The sequence below is a fragment of the Dermochelys coriacea genome, chromosome 5 (assembly GCF_009764565.3).
Source record: "Dermochelys coriacea isolate rDerCor1 chromosome 5, rDerCor1.pri.v4, whole genome shotgun sequence".
Taxonomy (NCBI): domain Eukaryota; kingdom Metazoa; phylum Chordata; order Testudines; family Dermochelyidae; genus Dermochelys; species Dermochelys coriacea.
This window is the reverse complement of record NC_050072.1, coordinates 121,342,365-121,363,478: the sequence shown is the minus strand read 5'-3', so window position 1 is coordinate 121,363,478 and position 21,114 is coordinate 121,342,365. Positions and strand designations below refer to the sequence as shown.

The 21,114-nt window shown below is 40.2% G+C and overlaps 1 protein-coding gene across 1 annotated transcript in view; it reads right to left on the bottom strand.

Moving 5' to 3' along the window:
• SVEP1 (sushi, von Willebrand factor type A, EGF and pentraxin domain containing 1) overlaps positions 1-21,114 on the bottom strand; it is a 170,313-nt gene that overhangs the window by 89,070 nt on the left and 60,129 nt on the right. Inside the window, exons 8-20 of the mRNA XM_038402181.2 lie at positions 20,039-20,157; positions 17,658-17,787; positions 15,232-15,339; positions 13,922-14,053; positions 11,712-11,906; positions 10,029-10,150; positions 6,375-6,483; positions 4,798-4,989; positions 4,230-4,463; positions 3,247-3,408; positions 2,154-2,315; positions 1,160-1,321; positions 491-582 (exon numbers count right to left, since the gene is read on the bottom strand). Of these exons, the coding sequence (XP_038258109.2) occupies positions 491-582; positions 1,160-1,321; positions 2,154-2,315; positions 3,247-3,408; positions 4,230-4,463; positions 4,798-4,989; positions 6,375-6,483; positions 10,029-10,150; positions 11,712-11,906; positions 13,922-14,053; positions 15,232-15,339; positions 17,658-17,787; positions 20,039-20,157 (1,919 nt within the window). The remainder of the gene's footprint in view (positions 1-490; positions 583-1,159; positions 1,322-2,153; positions 2,316-3,246; positions 3,409-4,229; positions 4,464-4,797; positions 4,990-6,374; positions 6,484-10,028; positions 10,151-11,711; positions 11,907-13,921; positions 14,054-15,231; positions 15,340-17,657; positions 17,788-20,038; positions 20,158-21,114) is intronic.

Sequence of the window (21,114 nt, the reverse complement as noted above, 5' to 3'; positions counted from 1 at the left end):
TTGGGGGTTTTATGTTTTTTTAAAAATAAAAGTTTAGTGATATTTTTTATGTCAGGCTAATGTTATCATGCTTCTAAATCTAAGATTGCCTTTGACTGGATCAAATCTCCTTCTCCCAAATACTAGTGTTCTATTATTGTAGTAGAATTTTAAAATACAATATTTTAGTGAATCACTATTAAATTACCATTGAGTGGAAGAGCTTATTAGAAAATGCAAACACAGTTTTTTTATTTCTGCTGCATAAGGCCGTTAATTAAGGACTAATATATATATATTAGCCAGCTACGGAGTTATAGGGCACAATGTTTGATCACTTTAATCAAATAAAGGTAGCTCCCATGGTAACTATAGCTGCCTAGTTTGGAAAATAAACTCATTATCACAATTATATTATGGAAGGCATTAGCTATTTAATATTGGCATCCGATGCTCTGTTTCTTCCATTAGAGCTAGCATCATTAAAAAAATAAATCAATCTTGTCCTTGCCTGACTGCTGACTTTGTATTGCTTGCTGATATTTTCTGGAGAGACTGGTACCATTACACTCTCCTCGGCCGCCGTGAAAGTAGAGCCAAAACCTAAACAGGATTATTATGAAAACAGCTGTTAATACAGCTTGACAAGACCCTAACTGCATTGCATTGATGCATTTAAAAAACGCTATGAGGGAAGTGGATTTGTGGGAATAAATATCAAATTTAAAGTAAAAACTCATTCAATTCCAAAACACGAATATCAATAATAAATGAAGAAAGGGTGGGGCACTGGTGAATTCACTCTTTAGACTTATTCCTCTCCAGTCCTGATTTAGAGCTTAGATGGTCACATAAATCATGTTAGTCTGTCTACTGCAAGATAGTTTTTATAGGCCAAAGGCAAAACTTTCATTGTTTCCAATGGGGTTACTATCTAAGCTCTGTTATGGAACCTTAATCCATATCACACAATCATCCACAATTTTGTGTGACTGGCAGCGTCTGATAACTCAGAGATAATCCAGGAAAGGAATAGCAGGGGTGATGCATTGGTAGAAATGTGTGGCGAACACTGTGGAAGGAGAATGGTGTATTCTTCCTTTGAATGGACCCAATTTTCACTAAGGGCCAGATCCTGCCCCCCTCAGTCATATTCTCTGGAGAAAATTAATCAGCTTACTTGAACAGTCTGTGATGGATTTGGCGCCAATGATCGTAGTTGTCCCATAAAAGGGACAAGATAAGCAGTAGGATTTTCCTGGGTCGGGCTGATAGTAGTCCCGGGGGCAGGGGTAGCAAGGCATTAAACCAGAGCGAGAGAATTCTCCTGCTGCACAAGGTACTGTAAAGTGCAAAACAAACTCTAATGACTGCTGGCTCCCAGTGCATGGTCTTTTCCCCACCATCATAAGGCAGTTTTTGCCTCAGTCCTACAAGACTAGGCCAATAATCACGAGAATTTCACAACCAAAGAGTGTGCTTATTTAAAGGGTCACTCAGGTTAACTATGGCCACAAATAAGCTCTTTTTCAAACCTAAGACCAGAGAAATGTTTCCATGTAATCTTTGTTCATTTGGAGACAGTTCTCAAATTCAACCAAACACCCCACACTGCAGTCCTTGCAACGCACAAACATATTTTCAACAAGGTTCATCTGGAGACAGATTCTCTTCCCTGGTCCACTCTCACTGTGGACTGTTCTCCTCATGAGCCCTTGGGGTGCAACTGCCCCAAAGGGGCCTGTGCCAAGATAGAACTCATTGACGATAGTTTACTTTGAAAGCAGACTCAGTAAAAACTGAGCAAGGACCTCAGGATTTTGACCCACAAAAATGATTGGCTATTGTCTGGATGATTGTTACGAAACATCTAGTAGTGCTTTCTATAAATAAAAAAGGAAGATTTTATTATCACATAACCATCTGGATATCTGACACAGGGGCTTACAATAGAATTCTGTGTGCATACAGCACAACTCCGTCTCTGAAATCTTTCAGAAAAACAGGTGTTTGATATGCAGCAAAAAATTATGTACACTACTGCTGGGTGATATAACTTCACTGCAGTCAGCCAGGAGCTACAGGTAACCTGAGGTCAGATAAATGGGGCAATAGTGGATGGTATTTAGCAACATTTTGTTTTCAGGAATTTCACTGGCCTTGTCTTCACAAACCTCCACATGCTGAGATATCCACAGCTCCTCTTTTCACTGTTGACAGGTTTTCTGGACAAGCGATGCAGTTCTTAGATCCAAACACAGGTTGATATGTGCCAAGAGGACATGACTCACAGGTTTCAAGGCCATTAGGTGAATACATTCCCTGCTGGCACTGAGCTAAAAGGCAAAATAATACATAAAGATTAGGCATAAGGCTAAGCGATATCTAACAAAATATGTCTCCTGTCCCCTAAAAATAAAGGTAACACTTTATAATATATTGACAAGCAACCCTTGAAAGAAAGAGCTACCAGGACATTTGTAAACAAGAAGACAGTACTCTATGCAATGTTTCGCAAAGTACAGACAGCACATAGCATCAATCCCCTCTCCAAATGCATTTAATTTATTCTGAGGGTTGTTTATTTCACTATAATTTCATGGACACATCTAAACCACAGGCTGTACAACGAAATGTGCAATGCACAGAATAAAGAAAATGCAATTCTGTGATAACCGGTGGGCTGCAAATTACTGATAGTGTATTTATAAGACATAAACTCGCTATAGTTTATTATATTACAATCGGTTGCAGATTGTTTATTGTTAGCCATTCATATTTTAACTAACAAAGCCAATTAAACAACAGTAACTAGAAAATACCAATCCTTATAATCATAAACAAGCTGCAAAGTGAAAGCTCTCTTCTGGCTTCAAGGCAGAACGGTGCAAGGTGGGACACAGAAGTGACAGTGGCAAGAGGTATTATTCCTTGGGAGATGTAGAGGATGTTGGGCAGGGAGAAGTACTAAGATGTGGCACTATGTGTACACTTCCCTTTCAGTGCTGCAACATGTACTCTCTCTGGCCTTAACAGCCTGTTCCACTGACACTTAAGAGGTACAAGCAATGGCATTCTAGATATCTTCTTCCCTCTCCACATGTACCCATACGGGGCAACCAGGATCTAGGCAAAAGCCATAAAATAACATAACAATCCATTAAATTTTCTATGGTGCTATTCTAGTTATATTTTGCAATGCTCAGTAGTTTCAAGCACTAGAAGAAAACTTTAAAAGTGATTATTTTCTGAATTCTGAGCTCGCACCTTTACACTCAGAGATACTCCTGGAGTGGAGGTATTCGGTATAGCCGCCAGATGGGCAACTTTTGCATTCCAGCTGCCCTTCCTCATCTTGATAAGATCCAGTCCAGCAGCTTTCACAAGTGTGATGCTCCAGAGAATAATAGGTACCCAAAGGGCAGTTAACTGGGATTTCAGAGAAGGAAAAATAAAATATACGTTAACCATGGAATACCTGACAATAAGCAGATGCTCTTCTTGGAATTTCAGGGCAACCCCATTTAGCCTAACTCACTTTATCTCAATCTTGGCTATGTGAATTCAGTGACATCTGTGCAACCTCACTGACCTGACTGGGTTTGCATAGGGGGAACTGACTGGAACTTTGTAAACATTTGTATTCATGATGAATAGGAAGGACTGTCTCCCTCTGCCTGAGGGAAGAGCGGGCGATTCCCTGACTCCATCTCCATCCTTAGAGGATTTTAAGGCCTGGCTTGACCAAGCCCTGGCTGGGACGATTTAGTTGGGGTTGATCCTGCTTTGAGCAGGGGGTTGGACTAGATGACCTCCTGAGGTCCCTTCCAACCCTGATCTTCTATGATTCTTCTATGATTTTACGAATAGGATCCAGCTCATGCTCCCTCTCATGCTGGAATGGCAGGGCTAACAGTAGTATAGGCTGTGAGTAATCTTTTCATCAGCAGTGTGAGTCAAAGTGACCAAGTTCATATAGGGAGCAGAACTGTTAGGTACGGTGTACTTTTTACATAGGCATTTTTTGGAGCAGACCACCCTTCAGAAAGCAGACTGCACAAAGCATTAGACAATAAATTGCTTTGGCAGGCCTCAGCTATTGCAATCCTGGGATGCCTGTGCCAATACCCCACCCGAAAAAAATATCTCCCCCAACCCCCCCCCCCCCTTTTTTTTTTTTTTTTTTTTTTTTTTTAAAAAGTCACATATACAGGATATAAGGCCCAGGAGATACAGAGCTTTTGGCTTACCACACATTCGCCCTCTCAGAACTGAACCAGGTCTGCAGAACAAAAAGGCTTTCTCAGTTTCCAGTGAGTTGCTGTCAGCTACAACCAGTTCTGATGCAAACTGAAAAGAATACATGGGTTCCTTATTGAGTGTCCTTTTCAGCCTGTTTGTGATAGTCTCTAGAGTTTTAAGAAGTCGCTGCTGGTTTTCTGATTCCACAGTATCATTCCTTTCATTGGGCAATGGCACACTAGCTGGAATATAAAAAGAAAACACAAGCATACACAGTGTTACAGATTTTATTGCTATTCAGGCTGCAGTAGTCTATAAGAGTGGGCCAAAAAAGCAGTGATCATTGTTACTATGGTCAACGGGAACTGACCACACAAACCCATGTTGCACCAAATATAGTGCTGACCACACAAATATGCTACCCAAGAAATGAGCTAGTGAGAAACTGTGGCTATAAACTCAATGAGAAACCTGTGATCTGCATTTCCTGCTGGCTTCATGAACTGCAAACAATGTAATATTTTGTTAAGAATAAATTTTAAAAAGGAGGCACAGGAAGGGGAAGTTTTTCCTTACCAGTGATGTTAAATATTAACTTAATTTTGTGATCTGTCATTGGAATGTTGAGTTTTTTGTGTCTCTTGACCCGGGACGGTGCTATTTTCACAGAGCCAGAGAGAGGTGTTTGTAGCTGTTCTTCCTGCACTATGTCAAGAAAGTCATCGTAGGAATAATCCAGATGGTTTGCTGCACCCCAGCCACCGGGTCCTGCAAGAAAACGCAAAAGTGGTAGGAAGGGAGTTCTGTCTCCATGCTCATTCAGGCCTTTGGTTCATTCCCAAGAGTGCCAACAAGTACTACCCCATAGTGGTTTCTGAGATGTGGGCATCTGTCCAGGAGGAACTAGACTCTCACACTCATTTCATGTAGGAGCCTGAACAGCTGTGAGATTAACACATTTGGTCACTGCTAAACTGGGTCTCACTCATATAAATCCTCTAGTGGCAATAGGCCCACATCCAATCCCCTTAACTATCCAGTCCATATTAAGCATATTGGGTCAAATTTATACATGGTGTTACACCCCTAAAGTTATAAATTGTACCATGTATTCATTTGGCCTGGACTGTTTAAATAAGTGTTTCTGTACGTAATAAGAAAAGGAGTATTTGTGGCACTTTAGAGACTAACAAATTTATTTGAGCATAAGCTTTTGTGAGCTGTAGCTCACGAAAGCTTATGCTCAAATAAATTTGTTAGTCTCTAAAGTGCCACAAGTACTCCTTTTCTTTTTGCGAATACAGACTAACACGGCTGCTACTCTGAAATCTGTACGTAATGTGTCTTTGTATAATGATTGGAATTGAAGAACTTTTGCCTGTTCCATTCACCATCTCTTTTTAGAAAAAAAACAGAAGTATAAATAATCTTTGCATATAACTGAGCATCTTTATTTAGATTATAAGTAACTAATGGCAAATTAACCCCAGAACCTTGGAATTATGTTCTCTGAAACTATCGTCTCTAAAGAACATGAGCCAAATTTTGATCCCAGCTACACAGACATAAATATGGAGAAATTCCAGAGACGTCAGGGGAGATTTCATCTTTGTTTCCTCCTAACTACTTTCAGTCACTAATCAAGGCTCCAACCACGGAGTCTTAAGCACATGGTTATCCTTACTCACTGCTAATATGTAAACTTGTGCACATATCTCAGGCTCGATTTAAACCAGTGACAAAAACGAAAGACTCCCTCAGTTACATTAACAATTCCCAGAGTCATCCGGTCTCCTTCGTCATTGTTTTGGTTTCAAAATGTCTGGTGTTTGAAAACCTCTTTGCTTTCAAGACTAGCCAAACAGTTTCATAGTTTTATTGTTCTTGTATACTGAGACGCCTTAGTCATCTTTTCCCCTACAGGTGCAGTGTATGAGTCAGGCAGGCAGGCTACTGTAATATTTTCCTCAGATCTATTGTTTAATTGTTTAGTATCTCAAGTGCTCTGTAATTATTTTCTTTAAATCTTCCACACAGCATACTTAAATCTACCAGAGCTAAATGTACCCACCACATTATGGCTTAGCAGAGCTAAATGTATTTAAACCACAACAAACCTCTATGGCTAGCAAGCTACACAGTAATTAAATTACCAATTGCAAATCCATTTTCATAGTCATAATTATATTCTAGGCAATGTTTCAGAGGCAAATCCTCCAATCTGCAGTCAATGTCATCGACATCATTACAGAACAATGGGACCTGTAAACAGAAATAGACAAGCCATTAAACAAACAAACAAATATATAATCTAATCTCAGGACAAAGCAACCAGTTTTGCCTGCTCTCTGACATCAGATTTCATCCTGCATAGCTATTACAATCAAACCATTCAAATATTGTGCATTCAGGATTTCCTTCCACCTTTGTGGGAACTTGTGCAGTGTCGGAATTCTTGCAACAATATATGCACTATAAGGAAAATCACTTGAGAGGAAGGATAGTTTTGTATTAAAGCACAAAATGGAATGTCAGTGATCGAGGACCCTGTCCCAGCTCTAGATCTGTGAGTCTTTGGATAATTCATTTAACTTCACCGTGCGCCTCTATTTTACAAAATAAGGATAACAGTACTTTCCAATGCCACCATGGTGCAGGTGCTTAACTCATTAATGCATCCGATGAAGAGAGCTGTAGCTCACGAAAGCTTATGCTCAAATAAATTTGTTAGTCTCTAAGGTGCCACAAGTACTCCTTTTCTTTTTGCGAATACAGACTAACACGGCTGCTACTCTGAGATCAGTCATTAATGTTTGTAAAGCTTTGTAAGATCCTCAGAGGGAAGGTGCTATAAAAGTGGAGAACTATTTGCTTTTAGGCTGGGCAACTGATTGTTCAAAAGCTTCATTTCCCCACTGGAATATGCTTTAAAGTACAATTCACTGTTTCACTTAAGTGGGTTTATAAGATTATAGACAGAGGTCTTACTGAAATCCTGCTGAACATAGTAGGCTGCAGATGAAGAAAGCTTTCCTGTGAAACCAATGGAAATTTACAGTAATTTGATCCTACTGGGAGATTTTATTAGTCCTAAACAAAACCGTAAGTCTCTCCTCAATAAACCCCGACAATAAAAGACGGTGTTACATGGAAAGGAGATTATAACATGCGATACCATCAGACTGTACAAAAAAAGTAGGCTATAAAAGTAAAGAGGAAAATATTTTCTGTGCTACAGTGAATTCACTGTACCCATTTGGTATAATTCTACAGCAGGGTAACGGATGGGAGAAGAACTGAGATGATGTGATGTATCTCCATAGTTTACATGCAGTCTGAAGCCTGACTATTTGGACTGAATGTGGGTTGAGCATGGAGGGGACACAGAGGTAAAATCCACCTGCACTGTGAGGCCAGGTGTGAGCTGCTTTGCAACTGTTCCGGTTGGTTTAGCAGCTGTAGCCTCTTCAGGCAAGTTGCATGGGTATTGTATCGGTCTAGGCCGCACCGAAAGACACAGAAGAGGCGAAGGCCTCATTGCACAGCTGTTCCACCTGCATTCCCCTTGTGCAACTCCTACCTGGTGCTGAAGCAGTGCAGAGAACTTGGCACAGCACTCTCATGGATAAGGGAGAATTGCCCCCTCAAAGAAGGGAACGGTGACCACATCAGAGCTGAATAAAGGGGCAGCCGAGCTTTCTTTGATTTAACCCAGTCTGTTGCTTTTCAGGATATCCTTCCTGCAGGATGTGTTCTAGGAAGTGGCTTTTGTTAGTATTTACTTTCTCCCCCTCGCCTCTCCCTTGGAGTTTATCCCTGTGTCTTGTGTGTTTGGAAGCTGGTGATTTTTTTTTTCTGTTGGATCACTGCTGGGATTCCAAGAGTCTTTGGAAATGGACTGGACATATTTAATTGGACATTTGGATTGGCTTTTTCCAGCTTATTGCACTTTAATATAAATGGTTGGGCAGATCTTCAAGTGTTTTTCACCAGTAAACTTATGTTCTTATGTTCAGTATTCCATGCTTGTCATTTTAGCTAATGTTTTACTCTGCACTTTGGGCTCACGCACAGTTGATAATATGCTATCAAAGAGGAGGAATGGAAGGAAAACCAGCCAGGATCTTCCACAGAAAGAAAATAAAGCTGAGCCAATAGGAGGGAAAGACACAGATGTCTTCAATCAGAAAATGACTCTGAAGTCTTGTGTCTGTCCTGCACAATTCAGAGTGCAGCATACGGTGACTGCAGTGACCCAGAAGTCTTTGCAGTTTGTGATCCAAATAAAATTGTATGACAATGAGGGCTGCTGGACTGGGGGGGTTGATGATGCTTCTGTGGAGAGAAGATGCTTTTGTTGGTGATGCTTTTCTCTTCTCCCCTCTGTGTTGTCCTCTACCCTCAGTTCTGGGACAGCACTGCTTCAATAGGCAGGGAAGCTGATTCCAAAGTCCCTCGAAGTACTGCTTCTTCTGCCCTGGAGCCACGCAATGGACAAGTGTGGGGAAGAAAGGGACTGAGGATCTGCTCTGGGTTGATGGGCAGGAGTGTACAGAGCTGGGATGGAGGCAGGAGCCATAGAGGGATAAGGGAGCATGCTATTCCTTTGCATCCAGCATACCACTGGGTCCTAGTGAGTTTGCTGCTTTCTCAGACGGTACAGTGCAACTTGCAACCCTCTCATAACCCGCTTCAAGACTGTGTCCCACTAGTTGTGAGCTACTGGCCTGAGCACAGATCAGGACCCAGCAGCACCAGACTTGACAACAATGTGCTCTGAGGCTTGAGCAGGTCACCCAGGCATTCAGCATACAAGTTCAAAGAAAGTTCATCAGCTAAATCCGTTTTTAGGTGGCCAGGTTTTCAAAGGCATTGAGCACAGGGAGCTCTTATTGATTATAATATCAGCAATCAGGATGCCACAACTCGGAACAGAAGGCTAATAATTTAGGTACCGACTTATAGGTTTAGGTGCCTAAATTTAGGCTCCAGATTTGAATGTTTTGCCATAGTCCCTGAATGTCAAGAAACATGCTATATTGGGGGTGCAGGGTGAGGTTTGCAAAAGAATCAAAGGGTGCATCAACACAGCCCAGTGCAGTGAGCCTCCCAGCCTGGGTTAACAGATGTGGGTTAGCGGGGCTAGCGCCCTCCTGTGCAGACGGCCCTTTGAAGTTGTGGCTTAAGCTGGGCTAAGGTTCTCAAGCCCACCCCCTACCTACACTTCAGAGCCCAAGTGGAAACTTTAAAGCGCTATCTACCTAGCTGTTTTCAGAACCCCATTGAGTTGCTCCTGCGTGCTGTGCAGATACCCTAAATGACTTAGGAGCACAAATCCCATTGTAAATCCATAGGATTTGGGCTCCTAAGGGCTCATCTATACAAACACTTAGTATGCGGCAATCTGGGGTTTAAAGAGGAGTAGATCAAAGTGCACAGGAGCTCAAAGTGGAGTCTTTATCATGCAGCAGCAGGACACTTAGTGCGAGGTAGATATACACCCAGGGTTCAAACAGACAAGCCCTAAGTCACAAGGCACTTTTGAAATCTTACCACAACTCCAAGTCAAAGACTGCGGTTAACTCCCCGATTTATGGATACAAACAACGGTACAAGGGTTTGCACAGCACCCCTACAATAACAAACCAGTGTACTTTGCCTATAATGGAGACATTTCATATTTTGAAATGGAACAGACTTCCCTTTCAAGTGTCTAAGGTATACAGTAAAAGAACAGTTAGGGAAAAAATGACAACATATTGGTAAAAAAAAGGTTTATGAAAAATGAAAGAGTATTACTAACCTACCATTTTACCAAGCGCACTCTGAAAAGCCTCAGCAAAGCTTTTTAGAAGGTTGTTGTCATCACATCGTGTTGCTTTGTAGAGCATCTCAAAAGACTTGAACCCATGATTTGCAAATCGATTTACTGAAAAGAGTTGGGGAAAGACGCTTTTATGGTTTGTGATTTTAGAGTAACAGTTTCAAAAGAATACTATGGACAGGATTATACTAAAATTATCTGAACTCAATAGGTTATCTTTAAATATAGATCACAACAAAGGAATATAACGACAGAAGCAAAAGCTGGTAAACTTGACTGTTACAATAAAATATATCCAACTACTTCAGTCAGACAGAGCACAATGTGGCAACAACTAAAATCCATGGATAGGAATTTCATTTCCAATACACACACAGTATTGAACAACTTAGTGTAGAAGTTCCCAGCTATTAAATATCCGTTGTTGACCTAATTCAGCATTTTCTTAATGGAAAAGAACCTGTTAGTTTCATGGCATTTTTTTAAACCATCAAATCTTTTAGCATGTATTTTTGAATACACCTGAGAGGGAGAAATTAATGCTTATTACTAATACAGCTTGGCTCCAAATGCAAAATTCTGATCCAGATTTCAAGCAACCCCCAACTCTGGGGTATTCAGATCAAGGATCTTGGGTTGACCCATAATGAGAACACCCTGACTTGTGTTGATGTTTATGGGGGCTTCTTGTGTGAGAAAGGTCTACTCAGGGACTGTACAATCCATCACAAATATGGGCTTCATTTGAAATATCTGGATCTATATTCAGATTTGGATTTCATATGACCCCATAGTTTGGGACTGTCCAAGCTGAGGTTTTGATTGGACACATCTCAAATTAGAAACTTCTAATAAATGCTGGTTGGATCACAATTGGTTATGTTCAATTTTTTGTGAAGTTATTTTGCACAACTGCACTGGAATTTTGGCTGGGTTTAGAGAGTCTGGCTTGCCATAGATCAAAAAAAACTTTTGTAAACAGCTTACTATAGCTTTGTTATCCATTCCTCCAGTTGTAACAACACTGGTCGTCTAGACCAGGGGTTCTCAAACTGTGGGTCGGGACCCGAAAGTGGGTCACAGGGTCGCCATGGCTGGCGTTAGACTTGTTAGGGTCCACGGCTGAAGCCAAAGCCCAGCCCCGCTGCCCAAGGCCGAAGCTGAAACCCAAGGTTTTCAGCCTTGAGCAGCAGCACTCAGGAGCTCAGGTTACAGGTCCCCCACCAGGGGCTGAAGCCCTTGGGCTTTGGCTTTGGCCCCCCAACATGGAGTGGAGGGGCTTGGGTGGGCTCAGGCTTCGGTGCCCCAACCTGGGGTCATGTGGTAATTGTTGCTGTCAGAAGGGAGTCATGGTGCAATGAAATTTGAGAACCGCTGGTCTAGACAAATTATTTCAACCTGCTTTTTTTAACCAACATGCCATACAGATTTTGTTTCCATTGCTATTTTGTAAATCCCAAGGACTCAGATTTATTATTATATTTTATCCAGTTTATGAAACAATATATTGTAATCCTAAAACCCTTTTTGTACAAGGCTCTTAACAGTTCAGGGGAAGGGACAATAGAAAATTTACCATGTAAAACGGTTATAACTGCTAGTTATTGAATCACGTTCCTAGCTATACAGCAGAAAAACAAAGGTTAATAATCAAAGTAAAACTCACAAGAGCAGTCAGGCCATTCAGTAGAATATGGTGGTTTCCAGATACCATCCTCATAGGCACAATAGTAGTTTTCAGTTGATGCTGCTGTAAAGTTATAACCATCCATGCAGCGTAATGTGCAGTTAACACCTGCTTCGTCTTCTATGCATATAAAATCCCCATGCACTGGGGTAAAGGAAATTTCACAGGGAGAACCTGTGAAAAAATATATTCAGTTCACATATGGATAGCTTGTAGATTAATATAAACAAGTACAAAGGAAACCCTGAGGGATAGGATTTTCACTTGGTCTAATTCTGCTTCCCCTGAAATCAACAGGAGTATGACTATTGACTTCAATGGAAGGAAAATTAGGTTAATGTTAAGCACTTTTGAAAATCCCATCCTGGGAGTTTAAAATCCAGAAATGCAAAGGTTGAAAAAAAAATAAAAAATCAACCACCAAAAGTGTGGAAATGCAAAACTGAAAGCCCTGTATGCTTTTGCTTAAAACTGGAGTCTCTCTTTAGAGCATGCTAAATTATTCATCTATTAACATAATATTAACTGGAACTTTTTACACAACCTTACACACAGTAAGTTACAGTACATTACATATAGTATCTGATTCTGATGCCAATCAGTTTTACACTGGTGGAATTCTATTGACTTTAGTGGAGTTACTCCTGATTTATGCTGGCGTATAAGTGATCAAAATCAGACCTATAATCTTCAGATTTGGGCAGACTTTTAAAGCCTCAGTAAGATATAATTAACAAGCCAAGTGTGAAGAAAATAGGTTCATGGTAATTTTAAAATTGTTAGTGCTTGACGTTTGAGATGATATTGAGATGATATTGAGTTTGAAATATCCAAGAACTTGAAATAAAGCCAAGTCAGAGAACAAGTAAGCCTAATGTTCTAAATCCCAATATCTTTGAATCAATTTAAAAATTGAATTAAGTTCACCTTGAAGTGTCTCAATATTTATAATTTTAAAACAACCAAATTTGTATTATTCAAATTTGTCTTGTTCTGTAGATCTCACTGAGACTTAAAAATCATGCCAAATCTGAAGACTGTATCTACTCCTGTAATTTACTATTTCTAAGGATATACACAAAATTCCAGTTTATACAATATTAAATATTGTATTAATTAAATAATTTACCATGATGTAAAAGCAGGGGTAGGCAACCTATGGCACACGTGCCAAAGGCGGCACGTGAGCTGATTTTCAGTGGCACTCATACTGCCCAGGTCTTGACCACTGGTCCGGGAGGCTCTGCATTTTAATTTAATTTTAAATGAAGCTTCTTAACCATTTTAAAAGCCTTATTTACTTTACATATAACAATAGTTTAGTTATATATTATAGGCTTATAGAAAGAGACTTTCTAAAAATGTTAAAATTATTACTGGCACGCGAAACCTTAAATTAGAGTGAATAAATGAAGACTCGGCACACCACTTCTGAAAGGTTGCCGACCTCTGCGTAAAAGTTAGACCCTGTTTTAAGGCATAAGCAGTAGGGGCCAGAGTTAAAGTTGAATTTTCAACCATAAATCTGCATTTGCTAACTTCTAAGTGATTGATTTTCCTAACTAATTGTTAGCCTGCTGGTTGGGGCTTTCTTTTTCCTCTCTCTCCGCCTCTTTTTTTTTTTTTTAATATAATACATACCTCCATACTTATGCACATATATAAATGTGTAAAATTGTAAAGGCTAGAAATTGTTCCATTTCCTGTTAGGATATTAGCAGTTTATTAAAAAATCTCTCCAGAGAAATCTTCCATTCTGGTGAACAGAAAGTAGACCACATTTTAGGCTATGCTTCTTGTTGACAAATAATTGGACAATTGTCTGAAGTTTTATTGGACTACTGAGTAAAACCTTTAGTGGCTTTTATACCTATTTTGGATGTACAGAGTACACTACTCGGTTACTCCAGAGTTTTGCCATATAACTCAATTGATTTTATTGATAGACCTGATTTCACTGGAGTTACACTGTGTAAAACAGTGACACTGAAATGCAAAAGCACATTGGTATTGTATATATATACGCACTTATAACAAGTATTATATTACACACACACTTGTTACTTATCAGTGAATTATTTATAGCATTGAACATTAAACTGACTGATGGTGACTGATATGTATAACTGCATTTTTATTAATACTAAATAATTTTGTGTCTACGGCCAGAAGATGATCAAATAACAAACCTTTGATGACAATGCGGATCTCACATGTCCTGTTATTTCCTGAGGAGTCTGTAGCAGTATATTGAACTGTTGTCTCTCCTTTGAGAAAGAGATCTCCAGGTGAATGACTTTTAGTGATTGTTAGGGCACCTCCTACAGTAGTTTAAAAAAAAAAAATGAAAAGGTTTTTCTGGCCTTGTATATTGCAGCTATCCCTATAGAGGCTGACTACACAATGGACAATTTAGGCTTATTAATTTTCTTGGTAACAGATGTGCTCAACCATGGTAAGCACTGAATCACAGAAGATAAAGGTTGGAAGAGACCTCAGGAGGTCATCTAGTCCAACCTCCTGTTCAAAGCAGGGCCAACACCAACTAAATCATCCCAGCCAGGGCTTTGTCAAGCCGGGCCTTAAAAACCTCTAAGGATGGAGATTCCACCATCTCCCTAGGTAACCCATTCCAGTGCTTCACCACCCTCCTAGTCAAATAGTGTTTCCTAATATCCAACCTAGACCGTCCAATACTGCAACTTGAAAGCATTGCTCCTTGTTCTGTCATCTGCCACCACTGAGAACAGCCGAGCTCCATCCTCTTTGGAACCCCCCTTCAGGTAGTTGAAGGCTGCTATCAAATCCCCCCTCACTCTTCTCTTCTGCAGACTAAACAAACCCAGTTCCCTCAGCCTCTCCTCATAAATCATATGCCCCACCCCCTAATCATTTTTGTTGCCCTCTGCTGGACTCTCTCCAATTTGTCAACATCCTTTCTGTAGTGGGGGGCCCAAAACTGGACACAATACTCCAGATGTGGCTTCACGAATGCCGAATAGAGGGGAATAATCACTTCCCTTGATCTGCTGGCAATGCTCCTACTAATATAGTCCAATATGCCATTAGCCTTGTTGGCAACAAGGGCATACTGCTGACTCATATCCAGCTTCTCGTCCACTGTAATCCCCAGGTCCTTTTCTGCAGAACTGCTGCTTCGGCAGTCGGTCCCCAGCCTGTAGTACTGCATGGGATTCTTCCTTCCTAAGTACAGGACTCTGCACATGTCCTTGTTGAACCTCATCAAATTTCTTTTGGCCAAATCCTCCAATTTGTCTGGGTCACTCTGGACCCTATCTCTACCCTCCAGCTTATCTACTTCTCCCCTCAGTTTAGTGTAATCTGTGAACTTGCTGAGGGTGCAATCCATCCCATCAAACCTGTCAAAGTGGTATGTTACTAAAAAATGATATCCTCATCCCAGGGGTGCCATGTAGGAACTGTATGGACGTAACCACTCTTCGGCTGGTTCATCTCTACATAAGCTGCATTATCTCACCTGAGTTGTCCGAGAACTGAGGCTCCTCCCATGTTGCTCTGTACTCGTTTTCCGATACATGAAGTGGAGGCGGAGATCTGCATCTATCGATTACAGGGGATTCTACATCTAGAGAAGTTGAAGAGACAGCATGAAATTTGATCACAGAACAATAGACAAGTTGTGGGTCAAACTCAGAGGTGATGTGAAGGGTGTTTTAGGTTTCACATCTGTAAATCTGTATAAGTGGGTGTGTGTTTGAGAGTAAGTTGCTGTAATATATATGCCAAAAGAATGGAAGTGCAGGGTTACAGCAGGAAAAGCACCAGAAGATAAATAAGGGAGAGTGGCTTTATTTTAAACTCTCGGGTTGGTGGTCTTTCCTGCACAGTCCCACTCTTGGGCCTCCTTGTTGAGCAATGTAAACTAACTTATGCCCACTAAATAATGTATAATTTACTCCACTGTTTATTGTGCCTCTTAGGTTGGTCCATTGTCATACCAACAATCTCCATTTGACAACAAGACTTTGGCTCAAGCGACGTAAACAGCCACTTAAGTTTTCTAAATCAGTGGTTTTCAACCTGTGGATCAGGGACACCAGGAGGTCCACAGACTCCCTGTCTAAAATTTCCAAAGGGTCCATACCCCCATTTAAAATTTTTTAGGGGTCGGCAAATGAAAAAAGCTTGAAAACCCATTGTCCTAAAACAACTGAGCTATCCTTGGTAAAACACAGATAGCCACCAATTCATAATACCTAACTCACTGAATTTATCTGAGCGCTGGCTCTGACTGAGTTTAGTGATTAAAAATAACAGCAGACAACAAGGTATGAAGCCAAATGCACACCAGAATGAGCAGATGCCATTCCAACAGAACGGTGGGTCAAATTCAGGAAGTGACATAAATATCATTTAAGTTCGACATCAGGTATGTGTCCCAGAAAATGGGTGGAAGTGGGAAAGCAGTGTAATTTATGATAGTTTGGCACTGAGCCAATATATGAAGTGAATGTAATTCATATGTAGAAGTGGCAGGAGAGAGTGGGGTATCAGAAAAAGCAACGAACAGGACGGGTGTTATATAAACAGCCACCCTTTTAGTGTAGCTTACATTGAAGTATACCCATCACAATGAAGACTAAATCCAGTCCAGGACTAACAGGAACAATACCCACTGAAGTCAATGGGAAAGGAGTTTCATACACTAATGGAAGTCTAAATCTGGTCCCCAGAATAATAAACCGGTATAAGTAACTTTGCATGCTTTGCATACAACTAAATGTCAATTTGGTACAAGTTGCATACATTTGCTAACCAACAGGCACCGGATGTGTAACTTAAACTATCGCCTACATTATCATTGCTAAATATATCCCACCAAGTTTGAATTGCCTAAGTATACGACTACCAAAGTGAAGAAGAAATACATCAATCAGATTGCTCATTAAATGCATAATTACAAATACAAGGGCCAGACTCTACTGTCATGTGCTGTTGTGTGTTTCAGGCGTAACTCTGCTTGAACTTGGTGGAAAACTGGTTTGAGAAGAATTAGGCTCAACAGAGAACAACACTGCCATCACAATATGCCTCACCTCATATTTATCCATCAAAACCATCTAATGTTATGTACTTATTCAACAATTTCTTTAAGCTCATCAGCCAAGCCATATTGCAGAAGGCAGAAAGTTGCCTTTCCCTTTATAAAGCTAAGACAGAGTGTCCCGTCACCGATAACCTCCCAGCTAACTTGACAGAGAAATATACCCTCTCCACCTTTATGCAGCAGCATCACTAGAACTAAGTGGATATTGCAAAAAAAGGATTCAAGAACATTTTCTCAAATACAAAAATTGCACATTGGCGTCAACTGTATTCACCATCCATTTTATTTGCATTCTGTAAACTTTTCAAAGAGTGAATTTTTGTTCATAAGACAGTTCACTGAAAGAGAGAGCATGTGTCAAATACTTGAGCAAACAAATACTTGCATGATTTATCTCATTGGAAATACGTGGTCATCTTGAAAGCTCTTTGTGGGTTTGGGAAGACATTCAGTCAGGAATTAAAACCAATGGTTTGTGAGTAAACACTGCACACATGCCACATAACTAACCCTAATGCCTGTTTATGTTTTGACAGATTAATGCGCTTTATTTACAAAACATGGGGAAGCCCCAAATTAAGAACAAATGCTTTAGCTGCAGCCAATCCAAATAGAGCATTTGACAATCCAGGATTTGACAGCAATTACCATATATTATGCAAATGATAGCCTCCATTCAGCCAGGCACTTATGCATGTGAATTCAACAGGACTATTCACATGCTTAAAATTAGGTGTGGGCTTAAATGCCATGGTGAATCAGAGCCACCTCCTGCACAAATGAAACAGTTTTATCTTTATCAGAATCCTTCCCAGGTACTTCTGAATAGCACTTACCAATAACCTTGACACTGAATGTGCAGCTTGCCTGATTGTCGGACTTGTCCACTGCTATGTAAGTGATCGCAACTTCTCCAATGGGGAAAAGAGAAGGTGGTACGAAGGCTGGAGTAACGTGAATGGAGACCTTTTAGAGGAACAGGGGTTTGTTATTTAAATGCAAACATGGGTCAGCAATCCCATATTTGTATTTTACAAAATGTGTACATAATGTAATCCTTTAAAATTAAACCTCTATGTGTTTGGATGCATGTAGATTTGATTCTCATTTACATTAAGAATTCTTTATACCCTTTAGCCATTTAGAAGAGCCATAAATTGGGCATAAATTACATTTACACCCTCTTACAGGCTTCTTTATATGGCCAAAGTAATGGAAGGGACCTTAGTATAAATGAGAATCAGGCCCAAACGAATGTAAGTGGCTCAGCTGGGAATCAAAGTTTTCACAGGCCAGACCTGTAACTCAGAGAACATAACTCTTTACAAAACAGTTTGGGGAAAAATTCTGCCATTGGATACACACATAGACCTCCCGTTGTTGTAATCATTGGGCTACAAATTTACCCCAATTGTGAGCTCAATTGTAAAAAAGCACATGAAAGTTCATAAATTGTTACAATAACCCCTAATAACAAACGTTGAAAGGGAGACAAAAAAGACTGAATTAGTCCCAACAAAAAGGCCTACTGATATAATTCAAGGACTATGCTAAGAGCATGCTTGGTAAACAAGAAAAGCGTGGAACCAGAAATCAGTGAACCAAAATTGGTGTGTCTGAAAGTAGGCCTAATTGGTGGACAAAATAATGAGGAGATGATCTATTCCTCCCACCATTCCCTTGTGGGGTCCTTAAAGAAAGAGACTTGGGGAGAAAAGTTGGCTACTGGAGTGAGCTTCACCCTCATGGCAGCCACCCTCACCATCTCCATGAAGACCCCAGGTCTATGTCATCCTGATCCTGACCAGACTGGGCCAGAGAGAGGGACCCAGATGAAATCGCCACCACCCCTGGCTCCAGCTGAATTCTACCCAGGATGAAATGGGATCAGACTTTAAGAACAGCTCCAGCCCATCTCAACTAACTTCTTCTCTTGACCCCAAAAGGACAGTTACTACCATCTTTGAGACCATCTAAGACAGTGATTCTCAACCAGGGGTGTGGGTACCAATGGGGCTACGCAGAGATCCTCCAGTGGGTACATCAACTCATCTAGATATTTGCATAGTTTTACAACAGGCTACATAAAAAGCACTAGTGAAGTCAGTAGAAACTAAAATTTCATATAGGCAACAAATATATATTTGTTTATACTGCTCTATACACTATACATGGAAATGCAAGTACAATATTTATATTTCAATGTATTTATTTTATAATTATATGGTAAAAATGAAAAAAAGCAATTTTTCAGTAATAGCATGCTGTGACACTTTTGTATTTTTGTGTCTGTTTTTGTAAATAAGCAGTTTTCAAGAGAGGTGAAACTTGGGGGTACACAAGACAAATCGGACTCCTGAAAGGGAGTACAGTAGTCTGGAAAGGTTGAGAGCCACTGAATAAGAGACTGTCAGACAAAGGGGTTTTTCCTTCTAAAAACTCTCTCCAGTGAAAGGGAACAAGGGATGTTGTTAAAACTAAATCCTTACTTAATACTTTACATTTCAAATGCTTGAACTGTTTTTCCTTCTTTTCTTTACCTTCAATAAAAAAGGCAAAATGATTTTAATGGTGTGTTTGCCATGTTACTAAGCAGGCTGAAATCTTGGTTTACCAGCCTTGGTCCTTGTTTAACTCTGTTTAACATTGGACAGTGATTCAACTATGTTAGCACCTTTGGCCTGTACATTCCATCAAAATTAATACACCACCACCTACTTCAGTGGAAGTCACTGGCCTTTATCTGAAGCTTGATCATGGTAAAGAAATGGGATCATATTATTTCTTGTTTGGTACTGTGGTGAGTTTTCACTTATCACATTGGGCTCTTTTTAGCCTTTGAACGTTATGAGTTGGTTTACTTCCTCGAGGAAGGACCGGATTTTATGGAAGGCAAATCACTAAACTCCTTCATAGTCTGAGAGCTCCTTTTTAAAGTGCAATTCTGTATTTTATAAACAAAGACGCATTCTTTCTTTTGACTGCATAAATTAACTGTACAGAACTGTATGCATATAAAACACCATACAGGGTATTCAGTAACCACATAAATCTAACAGAGAAAACGCTGTTTGAAGACACTAGTTTACAACAGATCTCTCTGCTTCTTCTCACCAAGAAACAAGCCATTCTAATGGCTTAGACACATTTCAGAGCTCTAAAACAACTACCTGAAAAGGGATTGCATCAAAATAAAATGTATATGTTTTAGCTCTACCTCATCTCCAGAGTTATCATTTGTTATTGGAACCTGCCAGCTAATATTAGCAGAGTTATGATGTTCCAGAGTTCTGGCCTCAATATTGTCTGGACAGATGATTTGAGGAGCTTCAATATCTAATTGAGAGAGAGAGAGAGAAAAAAAATCAATAATGGTTACTCAGCTGGCTTGCTGTGTGCACTGTTTATCAAGGTGATTAGTATCATCTCATTATTTCATTTTGCACCTGTTTGCTTTCTCCACCTCTTACTTATATTCTTACACTTTGATTGCAAGCTCTTCGGGGTAAGGACTGTCTCTTCATTATATTTTTGTACAGTGCCTAGCACAGTGGGTCCTTGGCCTCTAAGAGTTATCATACTACAAATAATACTGATAGAATGAGCATTTATTTTAACACTACAGTTGCCTTTTATTAAAACAACACATCTATTCTTCCATGAGGAATGGCTACTTTATTCCCCTACTTCTTGACAACAAGTGTAACCCATTCAGTTAGGAACTCATAGCAAAAGTTATTGACCTTTAGTTACCCTGAAAATACACAATTTTTTAATGCCATGGCACAAAAATGTGTTTTATGGGGATTCTGGTGGGAAGGTGGGAGAATCAAAATGATACCTATAGTTTTGCTTATAATCATTTGCAAAGTCAGTGTAATTCTTTGCACGTTTTTTGTTTATAAATACTGTGGGAAGTGGCGGCCAGCACGTCCCTGCGGCCCGCCTCTTCCCGCAACTCCCGTTGGCTAGGAACGGTGAACCGTGGCCACTGGGAGCTGCGGGGCTGTGCCTGTGGATGGGCAATGTAAGTAACATGTCTCGTGGCCCGCCACGGGATTATCCTGATGGGCTGCGTGCCGAAGGCTGCTGACCTCTGATCTGGCCTACTGTCATCAAGAGTTCTTTCACATGAACCTGAAAAATCAAGTGAAACTCCAGTAAATCCTGTTGAAACTTGCCTATTTCATCACTAAATCAGTGACTCATCCCAGCGATTCCCCCACTCAAAAATCTCCTATACCCACCACAGGGCCCACCTTTTATTCCAATAGTGCTCAGGAGTTCCCTATT